This window comes from Sminthopsis crassicaudata, chromosome 6 (assembly GCF_048593235.1).
Source record: "Sminthopsis crassicaudata isolate SCR6 chromosome 6, ASM4859323v1, whole genome shotgun sequence".
NCBI lineage: Eukaryota > Metazoa > Chordata > Mammalia > Dasyuromorphia > Dasyuridae > Sminthopsis > Sminthopsis crassicaudata.
This window is the reverse complement of record NC_133622.1, coordinates 53851467-53868022: the sequence shown is the minus strand read 5'-3', so window position 1 is coordinate 53868022 and position 16556 is coordinate 53851467. Positions and strand designations below refer to the sequence as shown.

At 37.1% G+C, this 16556-nt stretch overlaps 1 protein-coding gene across 1 annotated transcript in view; it reads left to right on the top strand.

The window, feature by feature from the left end:
- The window catches only part of LOC141545756 (transmembrane protease serine 11E-like), a 65509-nt gene that overhangs the window by 30952 nt on the left and 18001 nt on the right, over positions 1–16556 (top strand). Inside the window, exons 2-3 of the mRNA XM_074273005.1 lie at positions 2981–3105; positions 12469–12590. Of these exons, the coding sequence (XP_074129106.1) occupies positions 2981–3105; positions 12469–12590 (247 nt within the window). The remainder of the gene's footprint in view (positions 1–2980; positions 3106–12468; positions 12591–16556) is intronic.

Below are 16556 nucleotides of genomic sequence, written 5' to 3'. Positions count from 1 at the left end.
GTAGGCTCTGACAGAATAGCATGATTCTGTAAGAGTAAGTTAAAGAATGCTAAACCTCAAAGTATAAGCTGAAGGCTACTAAGCAAAACTAAGCACAATCATGAAAAAAAAAAAAAAAAACAATCTCTTGGTCCCTGGCTTCATTATTTTAGGGGAAAAAGTAGGATCAAAGAAGGTATCAACAGCAGGCATGAGGCAGAGACGCTTATTTCTTAAATTGGTTCTCTTTTTTTTTTTTTAGCAAGAATGATAGTATTTGGATAACATAGTATTTGGAAAAGACTGAAAAAAGATGGCTAATGGTTTGTGAATATCCAGGATAAATAGGGATATAGTTAGCTGTCTTTGAGAAATTCAGGTCACCAGCCACATTAGGCCAGCTACATGCTCTAGTATTGAACTCACTACAGGAGATAATTATGGAGTCATTGACAGTGACATGATCTGAAAGATCATGGAAATGTTTTTCAGGGTTACACATGTATAATCTATATCAAATTGCTTGCCTTCTCAGAGAAGGAAGAGAAAGGAAGGGAGAGAATTGGGAACTCAAAATTTTTTTAAAAAGAAATTTTTTTGCTTACATGTAATTGAGGAAAATGAAATAAAAATAAGTTAAAAAAAGAAAGCTCATGGAAAATGAGAAAAACTGGACAGCTAGATGGTACAGTGAATAGAGTGCTCAACTGAAGTCAAGAAGGCTCAAAGGCTTTGTGAGTTCAAATCTGGCCTTAGAGAGTTCCTAGCTGTGTGAGTTTGGGCAAGTCACTTAACTCTGTTTGCCTTAGTTTCCTCATCTATAAAATGAGACAGAGAAAGAAATGGTAAACTATTCCAGTATCTTAGTTAAGAAAATCCCATATCGGGTTATAAAAAATCAGATCTGACTGAAACTACTTAACAACAATAATAAAACTAAAAGGGTAGAGAAAGGCAAGTATCACAATCTTCCTTTTTGTGTGTGTGAGGCAACTGGGGCTAAGTGACTTGCCCAGATTACACAAATAATAAGTATTAAGTGTCTGAGATCAGATTTGAACTTAGATCCTCTTGACTCCAGGGTCAGTACACTATACATTACATCATCTAGCTCTCTGTATAATCTTGCAAAAAAGGAAGAGGATAGAGTCTATAAACTATAATCCATTGAATTTGACTTTGATGCTTAGCAAAATTCTAGAACACCTATTTAAAAATATAAGGAGTGAACCATAGTAAATCTGAAAAAAAAAAAAAAACCCAAACAAACAAACAAACAAACAACAACAATAAAACAAATGATGATCTCAAAGATCCAGTATGGCTTCATCAAAAACAAATCACGACAATTAAGATTATTTATTTATTTTTTGAACTGGGGTTCCTAGACTGGTAGGTCAGGAGAATGGCATAATATTTACTTAGATATTAGCAAGACATTTGACAAACCCACACGCTATTTTTGTAGAAAAGATGGAGAAATGTGAGTTAAATGAGAATTCAGTTAGAATAATTCTGATCTAAAAGACATTTATGGTTTGATGTTAACTTTTAAAGAGATTCTATTGGAGTTCTCTAGAGATCTGGGCTTGATCCTCTGCTATTTTATCAAAGAGTTGGATAAAGGACCAGACTGCATGCTTTACATTCATAGGCAACTCAAAGTCGCTAGGGATGACTAACTCGGTGACAAAAGTTAGAGTTAAAAAACAAACAAACTAGAACATTGAGCTAAATCTAAAAGATGAAATTTAATGGGGACAAATCAGTTAATCAGCCAGCCAGCATTTATTTAGCACCAATTACATGCCAGGCACTGAAATAAATGCTGGGGATACAAAGAAAAGCTAAAGACAATCCTTGATATTGAGTTCACACTGTAATGAGTGGAGATGATATGAAAATATCTATATTGAAACAAGATATATATACAGTATAAATCAGAGACACTAGCTATACAAGGGTTTAAAATATTGTTTTGCATAATATTTTGTTGTACAAATGCTGGATGGTAGAGCCATGGTTAGACAGAAAGTCATTTGAAAAAAAGATTTAAACATTTTAGTAAAACTATAGCATAATATGACAACCTAGAAAGAAAGTGCAATTTTCAATAGAAGTGTGGTGTTTGGAACCAAAGAAGTGATAGTCTTACCATTTTCTGTCTTCATCAAGCCACAATAGGAGTATTATTTTTAGTTATTTATTTGGCCAGGATCCTTTTTTTCCAAGTTATCTTCTCTTTTATAAGGTATGTAATATACCCAATTTTAAGAAAAACGTGACCAGAGCAGTTTTTCCTTTAGTTTTTTGAGATCATGATGTTTGTGAGGTCCTCCTTTCTTGATCAAGAGGCAAACTTCCCCTCTTTTTCACATGGCCAGTCCCTTCCCCCAAGAAGTCTACATTCTTACATTCTTTGGGGGAAGATAATCCTAGGAAGGGAAGAGCAAAGTCCAAAGAGCTTCCTGTTCAAACCTAAAACCTCCAGCTGTGATATCCTTATGCGTTTCAATTTTCTAATTTAAGTTTCATTTCTCTAATTTAATTTTCATTTTCTAATTTGTTTCTTCAATTTAATTTTCATACCAAATGCCCATCCATTTCTCACAGTTATAATTACTATAATTCTATGGAAGTATACTATAACACTATAGAAATAAGAGCAAGCTGTGGAAATTTCAAAGAAGCACATTTAAGTTTGATGTCAGGCAATACTTCGTAATAACTAGAGCTCTCCAAAAGTGAAATGGGATGCCTTGGGAAGTAGAAATCTGTAACAAAAGCCTGGCTGGTTTCTTGTGAAAAGAACATTCATATTCAGGGATAGGTTAGACTATAGGTCCTGTATACCCTGAGAACTTGTTATTCTGTGAATACATATCTGTTGAATGAATAAATCTCTGACAGGGCAGCATTGTAGTCAATCAAAATATCTGATTCACTTATGTTGAGGATTTATCATACAGTGTAATGTGGTACATTTCCCTCTCTTTTTCAGACCTGTTCGTGTACCTGCTAGAAAAAGAATCTGTTTAGAACCGTGGGTTATTGGCTTAATCACCTTTATATCCCTGATTGTCCTGGCAGTGTGCATTGGACTCATCGTTCATTATGTGAGATACAGTAAGTATCAATAGGTTTTACCAAGTTGTCTAAATGAATTTCACATTTTCATTGATTTTAGATTTGCTTTTTTAGCTCCATAATTCAAACTGTTTATGAATGAGCCTTCCTCAAATTTTTATCACTTCATGCATTGTTTATAGATCAAAACTTCCTGGAAGGCTACTAAAAACCATAGTAGCCAGTTATTATCATTAACAGACATCAATTAAAGACCAGCTCATGTCTTCCTCTTTTTGTCATTAATAGACATCAATTAAAACTTGAAAGGCAATGTGATATACTGGACCTGGCCTTAGACTCAGGAAGATCTGGGTTGAAGATCCACTTCTGACATCTACTGGTTGTGTATTTCTACATGAGCCACTTGAAAATGATGTGGCCACATAACTTTATATGACTAAAAGATGCTGAACCATTGATGGTTTGCCTTGATGGAGGGAGTTCCTGCACACAAGGTTTTCAATATCAGTGACATCAAAAAGCCTAAAGCCTAAAGCTTTAAAGCTAAGCCTAAAATTGCCTCCCTCCCCAGAGAAAGGTTCAAATTGGAAGAGTGAAAACAGACATGAATCTGAGGTCTAATACCTTGTACTCTAAAAGTTAGGAAAACCTGCTATTTAAAAACCTCAAATATATGAAAAATTCTGGCATTAAGGAACTTAATGATATCCCCCTCTCTCCTCGACATTACAAAGAAGGCATAAGCAGATAGGCAGGTAAGTAATAAGAATTTATTAACCCCCTACTATGGGACACACAGTGTCATGCAGTAGGGATACAAAAATCAGCAAAAAGATCATTATTACCCTCAGATAATTTATATTCTTTTTTTTTATATTTTAATACTTTTTACTTACTAGATATATGCATGGGTAATTTTACAACATTGACAATTGCCAAACCTTTTGTTCTAATTTTTCCCCTCCTCCCCCCCCCCAGATGGCAGGTTGACCAATACATGTTAAATGTTAGAGTATACATTAAATAAAATATATGCATACAAGTCCAAACAGTTGTTTTGCTGTACAAAAAGAATTGGACTTTGAAATAGTGTACATTTAGTCTGTGAAGGAAATCCAAAATGCAGGTGGACAAAATTAGAGGGAGTGGGAATTCTATGTAGTGGTTCATAGTCATCTCCCAGAGTTCTTTCTCTGGGTGTAGCTGGTTCAGTTCATTACTGCTCTGTTGGAACTGATTTGGTTCATCTCATTGTTGGAGAAGGCCACGTCCATCAGAATTGGTCATCATATAGTGATAATTTATATTCTAATGCATAAGACTGAACAAAAAGGAACTGCAACCAGAAAGAGGTTATGAGAATTGAATATCTGGTTAGTTTGAAGCAGTGGAGCCTAGAGGAACAAACAAAACCTAGGACTTTCTTCCAATGCAGATTATTGGAAGAATTCATCAGTGTGAAAAAGGGAGCAGCATGGCAGAGCAATATTCTGATGAGAAGACCCCAGGAATTGATGAACATTTTAGGACAGGCACTTTTCTGTTTCTCTAGCTAAATGATTTTTCTATCACTATTCATTATAAACTCTTATCTTGTCCTAGATGTCACTACAGGAGATTAAAGAGGATGAAATGTATTATGAAGTATATGAAGGTTGACTATATTATGGTCAGGGGCTTCACAGAAAAGAGTAAAGGTTTCCCATGATATTAGGATGGTTCTGAGTGAACCTTCACACATATTCTCTTAAGGTGGAATAACTTCAGAAATTAATAGATACATAGAATGTTTGAACTGGACAGAGCCATACTTCTCATCTAATGAGTCCCCCCACATCTCTTACTTTATTTCATAGATGTAAAAAACAAGGTTCTGCTTGATTTCAATGAATGAAAAGGAATTATTCTCCTGAAGCAAGTGGTTCAGTAGCATGATCTGATGCTGATTCTGGTTAAATTTTAGTGTGTTCCTTTTGTTGGAATTAGAGGCAATCTTAATGCTGCCATTGTCTTAGTTTAGATTTGATATCAAAATGGAATAAAGCACTCACAAATTATTGAATAATTAAACAAAATGAGGTTTATTTTGCCCTAACTTAGCAAAGAGGTTTAAGAAGGATTCAGTGGCCCTTAGCTTCTTTGTGTATGATCCCCTAACCAAGAGGGCACAGTGACTTTTGTTAGCTTCAGAAATGGATCAAGTTGAAAGAGTCCCAACTTCCCCCAAGAAAAACTGTTTTTGCCTTTATAGGACCATGAAGCTGCGACCAGGGTGGTAGAGGCCAAATACTTAGGGAAAATGAATCCGTGCTTCAGGGAGTAAGGAAGAGGCTCGGGTTACCACGTTGTGGGGAAACACTGTGAGATAATAGTCTTATTACAGTTGGCTATGTGGAGAAGCTGATTTCTTTTCAACAAAAGAAACATCCTTGAAACCTGTTATTTTCCACTAAAGCAAAAGCTAGGGCAGCTAAGTGGCCCAGGAGATAGATCAAGGAGCCTGAAGTCAGTGATGAGATCCTGGGTTAACTTGGGGGGGGGGGGGTTGGCAGGGAAAGTCTGAAGCGCTGATAGGACTGTAATGCTCCCTAAGGCAGGAAGGGAAGGGCAGTGATGGGATCAGCTCTGCCCTTACTATATCCAATCAAAAAGCTGAGTTGTGATGTCAAACCCCTGAGGTTAAATTTCCCCTTTAAATCTGCTGTCTTTGCTAAATCCCTTTTAGGGGTTAACCTGTCAAGCTCTTTCTCCTGGTGTCATTCTTCTCATTCCTTCCCTCATACATTGTGTTTCTCCTTGTTATAGCTAATTCTTTTAGGGTACTAAATTCCTTTGGGGGTTAGTCTGCTAAACTCCTCAGTCAATGGAGTATTCCCCCTTCATGATAGATTCCTTTTCTCTTGGTTAATTATGAGTTTCACTAAGAAGCTTGCCTTTTCCATTGTTAATTATTAAAAACTCTTTCCTTGCTGACCCTGTCTTTCTATATTTCATATTTCAAAATCTGTTTCATATTTACTACTCCTGGTATCTATTTTGTCCTTCAATTCTTCTTGTTAATAAAGACACAAGAGAACGCTGTTGTGAATTCTTCACATGTGCCTTGCCTCTTGAGCCTCCTTTTTTGAATCAGGAATTGCTACTCTGACTCTATCATTGGGAAGACCTGAGTATCTCTAAAATTTATTGTGTGACCCTGGGGAAATCACTAGTCCCTGCTTGCCTCAGTTTCTTCATCTATAAAATGAGCTGGAGAAGGAAATGATAAACCCCTTTAATATCTTTGCCAAGAGAGCCCCTAATGTAGTCAGGAAGAGTCCGACTTGACAGCAAAAGCAGAGGTTGAAATGTTTCTCATAGTGATATGCTTAGGTCATCGCAATTCTGTTATCAGACAGATTCCCGATGACTATGCTTTCCATTCCTACTTTCTAAAGAGACATTTAGTGTTTATATAATTTGAACAAAATCCTAAGTGAATCCAGGGTTCTATTATTTCATTATTATTATTTAACTTTTTTTTTTTTTTTTTTTGTCTGCACCCTGAGGCTCAAGCTTGGAATCAAAAAGATCTAAGTTTAATTCCAACCTCTGAAGCTTGCTACTTTGTGACCTCAGGAAAGCCACTTAAAGTTTTGTTTACCTGTTTCTTATCTGTAAAATGGGAATAATAGTGCTTGGCATGTAGTAAGCCCTATATAAAGGTTAGTTATAAGATCTCTGCTTTGGTTTTTTGACGGCTGAGACCTGGGCTGAAGAATGCTCAGGTTTTCTCTCTCTCTCTCTCTCTCTCTCTCTCTCTCTCTCTCTCTCTCTCTCTCTCTCTCTCTCTCTCTCTCTCTCTCTCTCTCTCTCTCTCTCTCTCTCTCTCTCTCTCTCTCTCTTTTCTCTGTGTCTGTCTCTGTCTCTCTTTTTTCTTCTCTCTATATAAACATACACACACACATATATACAAACACACATATATGTACACACAATCACACATACACATATGCTCACATATACATATAGAAAACTCAATACATACATATAGGCATATACAGTACATTCATATATATACATACATACACACACTTGCATACATATGCAGGGTCACACAGCTAAGTAAATGTGAAGTGTCTGAGCTCAGATTTGGACTGGGAGCTCCTGACTTCAGGGGTGATGCTCTATCCCCTGTTGCCATCTAACTGCCCCTCCCCTTATTTTTTATAATAAGTTTTTATTTTTATGTTTGGTTCTTAAATGACCGATACTTATCAATTTATTGAACTAGATTTGTTTGGGTCTCTTCCAGCTCTAGATTCATCCATGGCACTTGTGAGATTCAAATTGAGAACGTGCTTGGGAGCCTGTGTGTTCACATTTGTCTAAACACTTCAGTAGCTGAGACATGGCTATCATTTATCTCTTCCAAATCCAATCCAGAGACTATTTTGCCTCCCAACTAAACTAAAAATTCTAAGCCATCCAGGAAGTAGCTAATCCAATTTTTGACTTCCGATGTAGGCTATATTTTACTGTTCAGCTGATTTGGTGCAGTAGGGAACTTCCACTGAAGCATTTCCCTCAACAAAGGTGAACAACATCCTACTGAACACCTGAATAAACAATGGTTGTTATGATTTTGATCGCTGTCACATTTGTTATCTATCTTCTGTGTTTCAGGAGATAAACATAGGACAGATTCAAGCTCAGCCCTTTAACAGCTGACATTTAGTAAGTCAGGATACAGAGAGAGAAACACAACAGCCTGTAGGAACATACACATACCTAACAACACCCTACCCTCCTAGCCCCCCCTTTATTTGACTGAGGATCAGACTGAGAATCTGCTTTTCTTTCTAAAGAATAAGGGACAAGGTAACCTACTGTTCTCAGCTCTGGCAGGGGCTAATCTATTTCCAATAAATGGCATGTTTGATGAGTTCTAGAGAGAGAAAAGAGACATGTAGGCAGGTAATGTGACATGTTGTCTCCCACACTCTGGCCCAGTGACCCTGTGAAATTCTGGCATAATGTGTATATGCTTGATTTCTTGGTGTGGCTGTTTCTGTCACCTCTATGAGTCAACTGTCCTGTGGCAACATGAACATCATCAACAAAATAGTCAATACATTGAACAATTCCATGGAATGGTTGTCAATGGGGAACGAAGGCACACATGTATGTTTAATAAAAATGACAGCTGCATGTGTTGGGGGTGGTTTAAGGAAGTATTTTGTGCTGGAGAACAATGGATGATTATTCATGGAGTAATGAAATGTGTTATTTATAAAAGTGACTAAGTAAGAGATTTTTACAAATTATATGCTTCCTAGCCCTTGTGAAGAAATACTGCTACCCACCTGATGATGTAACAATTAGCAATCCACTTCTGTTAATACTTTAAGCCATTTAATTGGAAGTTCTGCAATTCAGGTGTAGGTAACCCTGACTGGGCCCATTTTCCTGCTCACTAATTTCCCTAATCCATTTCCAAGGTAAGACAGAGATCACTGGGTCTAGTCTGTAATTTTCTTTCTGGGTGTTAGAAATCTGGAATGCCAATGGATTCACTTTTCTTTCCACAGTAAAAAGGGAAAATGCAACTTAAATAAGATAACACAGAGAGCAACTGTATATTCTATAATAAATAGAGAGAAAGGGATAAAAACTTTAACTAACCCAAAGGGGCAAACCCCCAAATTTCTTAGAACAAAGAACTTATCAAAGAACAAGAGTTGAAAGTTTAAAACTATAATGCTGTACATATTGATCTGGTTTGAATGCTCTCAATTCCTGGTGGTCAAAAGGTTAATGGCAATAAGAAAGCTATTAAAGATTCCCTTTTGTCGGCCACAGGTTTAAAAGTGAAAGAATTAATTCATTCCCGAATTATTAGTTGCAAAATGAAAGTTTATTGTTGGATAGAAATCAGTTTGCCAAGGGACCGACTTGTATAGTGGCAAATACCTTTTGGGAAATGGAGTTTTGGTGTTGAGAATGCTTTCTCAGCTGGCAGAAGGGTCTTGGCGGCTATGCATGCTACCTAGGGCCATCTGCAAAGAGCTTAGTTGGGGGAAGCTGTTATATTGGGTATCTTGGTGGGGGCTAAGACAGCCAGAACTGATCAGACCAGGATTCCTCAATTGAATGAGAATTTAGAATTTCTTTGGGAGTTGATTTGCTCTCTTACTCTGAAAGGATGGGTTCTGTATCTACTCCTTGGAGGCTGGGAGATCCTGATCTCTGAGATCAGAAAAGGGGACACAATGTCAGAGTGATAATCTTAAAGGGAACAGTTCCCCTCTCCCTTCCATAGGATGAAAATTATGATTTAGAAGCAAAATTTGATTTTCCCTCTGGATTTATGTGTTCTTTTAAAAATTAATAAATTAACATTTATGACTAGGTCCTGATAAGTACAAATAAATCCCATAAAATAGTTGAATTATATACTTATGTGCTGCATATATGCACATTTCCATTGGGTTGGAACAATTACCATTTTTACATAATTGTAAATTCAACTAATCAGGATTCAGGAAGAAAACTTGAAAGCTTAAGAGAATTATGGTTATAATCTAAATTTTTTCTTTGAAGATTTTAAAAGCTATGTCCTCTTATAAAATATTAGTTTGTTGTTATTTTTTCTAAGCAAAATATTATTATTATTATTATTTTTTTAAATACAGAATAGGAGCCACAGATGGCATGGTACTGAGACAGACTAAAAAATCAGGCACAATTTTCCATTCTAAACTTTTTCTGGTTGGATAAACCTATGCCTAGAATGCTCTTTCTCCCTCTGACTACTTACCTTTCTGACTTCAGTTAAGTCTCAAATAATCCCACCCTTTACAGGAAGCATTTTCCAACCCCTCTTAATTTCAGTGCCTTCCCTCTGTTAATTATTTCTTATTAAACCTGTTTATAGTTTGTTTCTTAAGTATTTCTCTGCATGTTGTGTCTCCCATTAGATTGTAAGCTCCTTGAGAGCAAGGACTGCCTTTTGCCATTTTTTTGTGTGTCCCTAGCACTTAGTACAAGGCCTAGAATAAGCAGTTGATAAATATTTACTGATTGATCATTAGAAATTAATCTCATCACTTTTCATTTGACACTGAATAAAAACAAATCTTTGCTTTAAGCAGCTGAGGCATTGGAAGAGTCAATCTTGTATAATGGACAAAGCTGATGTCTGAGTCAGAAAGACTTCAGTCAAGTTGTGTCTTTGATAGATATTGGCTATGTGTTCCTGGGAGAATAACTAACCTCAGTGCTCTCCGTAATTCTTTAAGATTTTAATTGGCAGACCAAGTGCTGATATAGTATGGGACATGTTGTCTCCCACACTCTGGCCCAGTGACCCTGTGAAATTCTGGCATAATGTATATATGCTTGGTTTCTTGGTGTGGCTGTTTCTGTCACCTCTATGAGTCAACTGTCCTATGGCAACATGAACATCATCAACAAAATAGTCAATACATTGAACAATTCCATGGAATGGTTGTCCAATGACAATCCTCCAGCTTTGAGTGGCTGGGAATGAGAATTCTCTCATTAGGATTTCTCCTTACCAATGAAATCACAGATCTAGTCCCTTTTAAATCTATCCCCAAGAGAAAGATTTCTTTCACTCAAAACAATATCATTCAGACTTTCAAGACAGTTATAAAAGGAAATACCAAAAATGGTCTGAGCAGTGATAATAATATTTTTAAAATCAGTGCACCCTTAGTTTTATGACTATCTTGAAGGTGTTAACACTAATTTGGACAAAAATCTGTATTGCCAGCAACTCTGAAAGAATGATTTATTTGAGGAACAGCTTTCTAGGTAAGTGTTGTCTGTCTTTCTTTGAGCTGGAAACTATAGTAATAAAGAATTTTATGTGAAAATCTTTCTAAAGTATATCATATGTTATTGTGTTTTTAAAATATATAACATCACTTACTCCTTGATAACTTAAGTTCATTCTCATCAATATTAATTGTACCATGATATCTTGTTGAGATGATTTATGACTACTTGGGGCTACACTAAATGTTTCAGATGGCTGTGACTCAAGGTTTTTTGTGCCTGTTTTTTTTTGTTTTGTTTTGAGACAAGTGGGGGCTAAATGATTTGCCCAGGTTCACACAGCTAATAAGTGTTAAGTGTTAAATGTTCAGTGTCTGAAGATGCATTTGAACTCAGGTCCTGTGCTCTATCATCTACACCATCTAGTTCCCCCCCCCATATTTGTTTTGTTTTTGTTAATGCTGTGTCTTCTGTATTGTTAAATGTTATTTCTCCCCATCATTGGGCAAGCCATATGCAACATCTTCATTGCCCTTCTGTGTACGGACTTAGAAACCTACTGGTTAGAATTTTGCAAGAGCAAAAATTCTAAGTGAAGGCTTGAAGGGATCTCTGGAAAGTTCATGAATTGTGGTGGATAAATTTTGGGTGCTCAAAGGCCTTTTAAAAAACTTTTCCTTACTCTGTTCTTGCTAGATCAGGTCGATGGATAAGTCTGGATGATTATCAAAAGATCAATCTTAAGACTTTCTATGCCAGAGAGATCATTGGGAAGAAATAAGTGCTGATATGGCTGACATGGAAGGCTCTGATCCCCTCATATTCTTCCTACTTTTCTCCCTTTTCACCTTTTGTTGAGATAATTGGAGTTAAGTGACTTGCCCAGGGTCACACAGTTAGGAAATATTAAGTGTCTGAGGGCAGATTTAAATTCAGGTCCTCCTGACTTCAGGGCCAGCATTCTAAACACTGCACCATCTAGTTGCCCTTCCTTTTTACAAGGGGATGGAGAAAAGGGCTTATGACATACATCATCTTGTGACAACCAAAAAAAAATCGCAGATCTAAGAATAGTCTCTGACCTGTTCCATGTTTTGCCCAGAAGGTAGGAAAGAGGTAACATAGCATAATAATAAAAATGCAGGAATTGGAATCACTAAGACCTGGATTAGCATCCTGCTTCAAGAACTTACTAGCCATATAATTCAGGATAAGCATATCAGTTTTCTCCTCTGTAAAATGAGGGACTTAATAATATCTAGGGCCCTTTTCAGCTCTAAATTTATGATCTAATGAGACAGACAGGCAATCAGGGAGAGGGAGTTAAAATAATAAAATTGGGTGTATGCAAATACTTTGAGGAAGGAAAGAAAATTTGTTCTTTACTGGTATATTGAGGCAATCGACCCATGAAACATAAAGGTGTAGCGACCATTGGGAAGCCATTGTTTGTTGTCTGTGGTCTCAGCTTGGCTTTGATGTAGCCTCTTCAGAAATGAATTGAGTAACTTGTAAACAGTTACATCAGTGTGTTTACAGACTCACCTTAAGAATCCAGTGGCATTTTCTATGTCTTTATATTACTGAATCTCATAACAATCTCTTTCCTCCTTGCAGATACCCGAAAGCCCTACAATTACTATAGTACCTTGTCATTCACCAGTGACAAATACTACCATGAGTTTGATAAAGAAGCTACCACAAACTTCACAGAAATGAGTCAGAGGATAGAATCAATGGTAAGTCAGAATCTTCTTCTCCCTGTGTTGCTTTGATTCACTTTGATTTATAGTAATACAATTAATACCGATAAGCCATCTGGACTGAGTTCTCTCTGGCAAGGCTGAAATGATTGGCCATTTCACTATTCTCTTCCTTTCTTTGCCATTAATGGGGGATAATGCCCAACTGGGCTGCATAGCTAAGGGATATTAAAATGTGATTTTGACAGTAAAATTTATTTCTTCATTCCGAACTTTCTGAATGTCTCTCCCATATTGAGACAGAACTCTCAAGTTTCAGAATGTTCAGGCAAACAGTTGATTAAAATTCAAGATTCAAGAATATATATGGAGGCAGAAAGCCTGGACTTGAATCCTAACTCTAATGTTTACTAACCATGTGATTTTGAGCAGGTCACTTAAAATCTCTGGGTTTCAGTTTCTTGATCTGTAAATTGGGGTGTTACACTAGATTGTAATGTTCTGGTTTAGCTTTCTGGAGGTCTTTGGACCAGCCTTTGTTTCAGCAGAGTAATCACCATGAGAATGGCCAGGGATAAAGTTCAAATTCTTCACTGTCTCCTTCCCCTGGAGCTGGGCTAGCTTTCTGGAGGCCCTTCAGACAGGCCTTGCTCTCAGTGGGGGAAGCCGGAGGACAGGCCAGCCACCACAGTGGTGGGAGATGAAGTGAATGTCTCTCCTCCAGTTCTTGTTGGCTCTTACATACTCTCTTATAATTACATCATCGTAGGTGTGAATCTTGTAGAACTACATTAAGTACTAAGTACATGTACTGAACTAGGGAACTATTAATCACCTTGTGAAATTAGATAACGATTGTCTTATCAATTCCTCTGAGTTAACACCTTGTTTCTAGTATGCTTCTCCAGAGTTCTGGCTCTCGAAATGACCACTCTGATCTCTTTTAGTTCTAAGTTGATGTCAACTTAAGTTCAGTCACCCAATCAGCGTGCATTTATTAAATTGCTATGTGCTTGGTACTATACAGAGGCAATATTGATCTAATGGCAAAATGGAATGGTTTCTTCTCACAAAGAGCTTACATTCTATTGTGGGAAAGGGGAGAAGACACAGCACACATATAAATGAAAATATCTGAATATGGCAGCTAGGTGGCGCAGTGGATAGAGCACCAGCCCCGAAGTCAGGAGGACCTGAGTTAACACTTAACACTTCCTAGCTGTATGATCCTGAGCAAGTCACTTGACCCCAATTGCCTCAGCCCCCCCCCAAAAATATATATATATACATACATACATATATATGCATATCTTTATTTATATTTTTATTTAAAATTTTAAATTTTTATTTAAATAAAATGTAAATAAAGCTATATAATTATAAATACATACATGGGCACACACAGTACAAATCACACAAGGTAAATTTTTTGGGTGTGGGATTTGTTGAGATCATTAACAGGGTGAGGTCAGGGTGGGAAGCCAAGAAATGCTTAAGAAAGTGTCAATACTTAAGCAGAGTTTTTTTTTTTTTTTTTTTTTTTTTTTTCCTGAGGCTGGGGTTAAGTGACTTGCCCAGGGTCACACAGCTAGGGAGTGTTAAGTGTCTGAGAGCAGATTTGAACTCGGGTCCTCCTGACTTCAAGGCTGGTGCTCTATCCACTGCGCCACCTAGTGGCCCCTTAAGCAGAGTTTTGAAGAGAATAACAGATTCTAGAAAACAGTAGCAGAATAGAAGACCTATAGAAATTACTTCTATAGGACAGCTAAATAGTCCAGTGGATAGAGTGCTGGACCTGGAATCAGGAAGAACTGCATTAAAATCAGGTACTTGCTAGCTGTATGACCCTGAATAAATCTTACCTGCTATCTGTCTCCATTATTTTCATCTGTAGAGTAGGATCATAATTCCCAAAGTTGGTGTGAAAATAAATCAGATTTTGTAAAATACTTTGCAAGCTTTAAAGCATAAGTATGGTCCAATCCTTTGAGTTCTACATTTCCATTTTACTTTCAGAATGACTTTCATAAAATCAGAGATTTAGAGTTAAAAAGGGCCTTTGCAACAGGATAGCTTAACCCTCTCATTTTTCTGGAGGAGAACTGGGGACTGTAAGAGTTTATGTGACTTGTGCAAGGATAGCCAATAAGTAGCAGAACAAAGATGCAAACACAAGTCAGCTGACATTCTTTCCATGTTGCTCTGCCAACTTTTTCTTTCTACAGTAGAATCGTTAGGGACAGAGGCAATCATGGCTGCATAGTGTGTTTTTGAGTTGTAGTGTTGACATTTATTGCTTTTAGGACCAAAGCAAATTACTCAAGTTTTCTTAATTGGAAACATGAGGAGGAGAATGTTTCCATCTCCCAGAGTTGTTGGGAGGAACATACTTTATTAACTGCTTGAAAAGTATGAACCATTATTTTGTAAGCCTGGCAGGAGGAAGGCTGGTAGCAGTGGTATGCCAGAGCATGGATACAAAGTTACTAAGGTGAACCCTTTTTGGTAAAAAGCTTTATCCTCAAAATATTCTAAAATAATAATTGGCAGTTCCTAATTTTATGGGAGTACTTCCAATAATTGTAGAGAGTTATGGTTATACGTATCTTATGAGTAATTCTATTACGGCATAGCTTATTATTCAGTATACCACAGGAAAGGGCAGATAGGTATTTTGCTAAATAGAATACTGGGCTTGGAATCAGGAAGACTCATTTTCATGAGTTCAAATCCATCCTCAGACACTCGCTAGTTGTGAGACCATTGATAAATTACTTAACCTTCTTATTTGCTAAATTTAATTGCTCATTGCAAAATGAGCTGGAAAAGGAAATAGCAAACCACTCCAGTATCTTTGCCAAGAAAACCCCAGAATGGGATCACAGTCAGACATGACTTAACACAATGAAATGTTGAAAAATAGGTTTTGTTTTCCTGGAATAGATCCTAATAGAACTATAAATCTCCTGTGAGTTGATTGCTATCTGGCTCCTTCTAGTGGCTGTTCTAAGCAATGATATAGATGTTCCTTCAATAGCAAGAAGCATATCCATAGGGATGAGGGATAAAGAACTCTAAAACAAGTGGAAATTGAAGAGTACAGAATGGAACCTCAGAGTCTAATGACTTCTGGCTATCACCATACTAAACTGGGGGAGCTTTGCCCTTGACTGATACACTGTGGAATAAGTAGAATTTTTCATGGGGGAGGAAAGAATAAAACCTCACATATTTAACTTCTAGCAAAGGTATCACATAGCCAAGTATAAGCAGGATTTGTTCCTGGCAGAAAGGTGCTCACGATGGCTTTTATGAACTCCATGCAACACCTGAAGGAGCTCTGAGGAAATGCCAAGAACTTTTTATCTCCTCGATAGCTTGCACCCTCTATTCACTAAACTGCTGCTTTTGACAGTATATAGTGCATAGAAGGTGCTAAAAGCTAAAAACAAAAATAAAATAATGGGAACCAGTAGGCAGAGATGAGGAGAGAAAGCATACTAGGCATGAGGGGACAGACAGAGAAAATGCTCAGACTTGAGAAATGGAGTATCTTATTTTTGGAATATCAGGAGGCTATTGCTACTGAATGGAAGAATACATAATGAGTATTAAGATGTAAGAAAATTGGAAAGGTAGGAGGAGAGTTAGGTTATGAAAAACTTTGTATTTAATTCTGGAGGCAATAGGGAGCCACTGTCGTTTATTGAGTGGGATGTTGGTATGGTCAGACCTGTGCTTTAGAAAATCATTTTAGTGACTGAAAAGAAGTGAGGCACACAGATTGGTCAGCAAGCTATGGCAATCATCCAGATGAGATGATGAGAGTCTGCACTAGAGTGATGGCAGTTTTAAGGAAAAGAAAGGAACCTATTTGAGAAATAGTGCAAAAATGAAAATGACAAGCCTCAGCACCCTGTTGGAGGTGAGAAGATAACAAAGAATCAAGAATGAGACCTAGACTGTAAACCTGAAGGACTAAACACTAGAGTTACAAAGAAA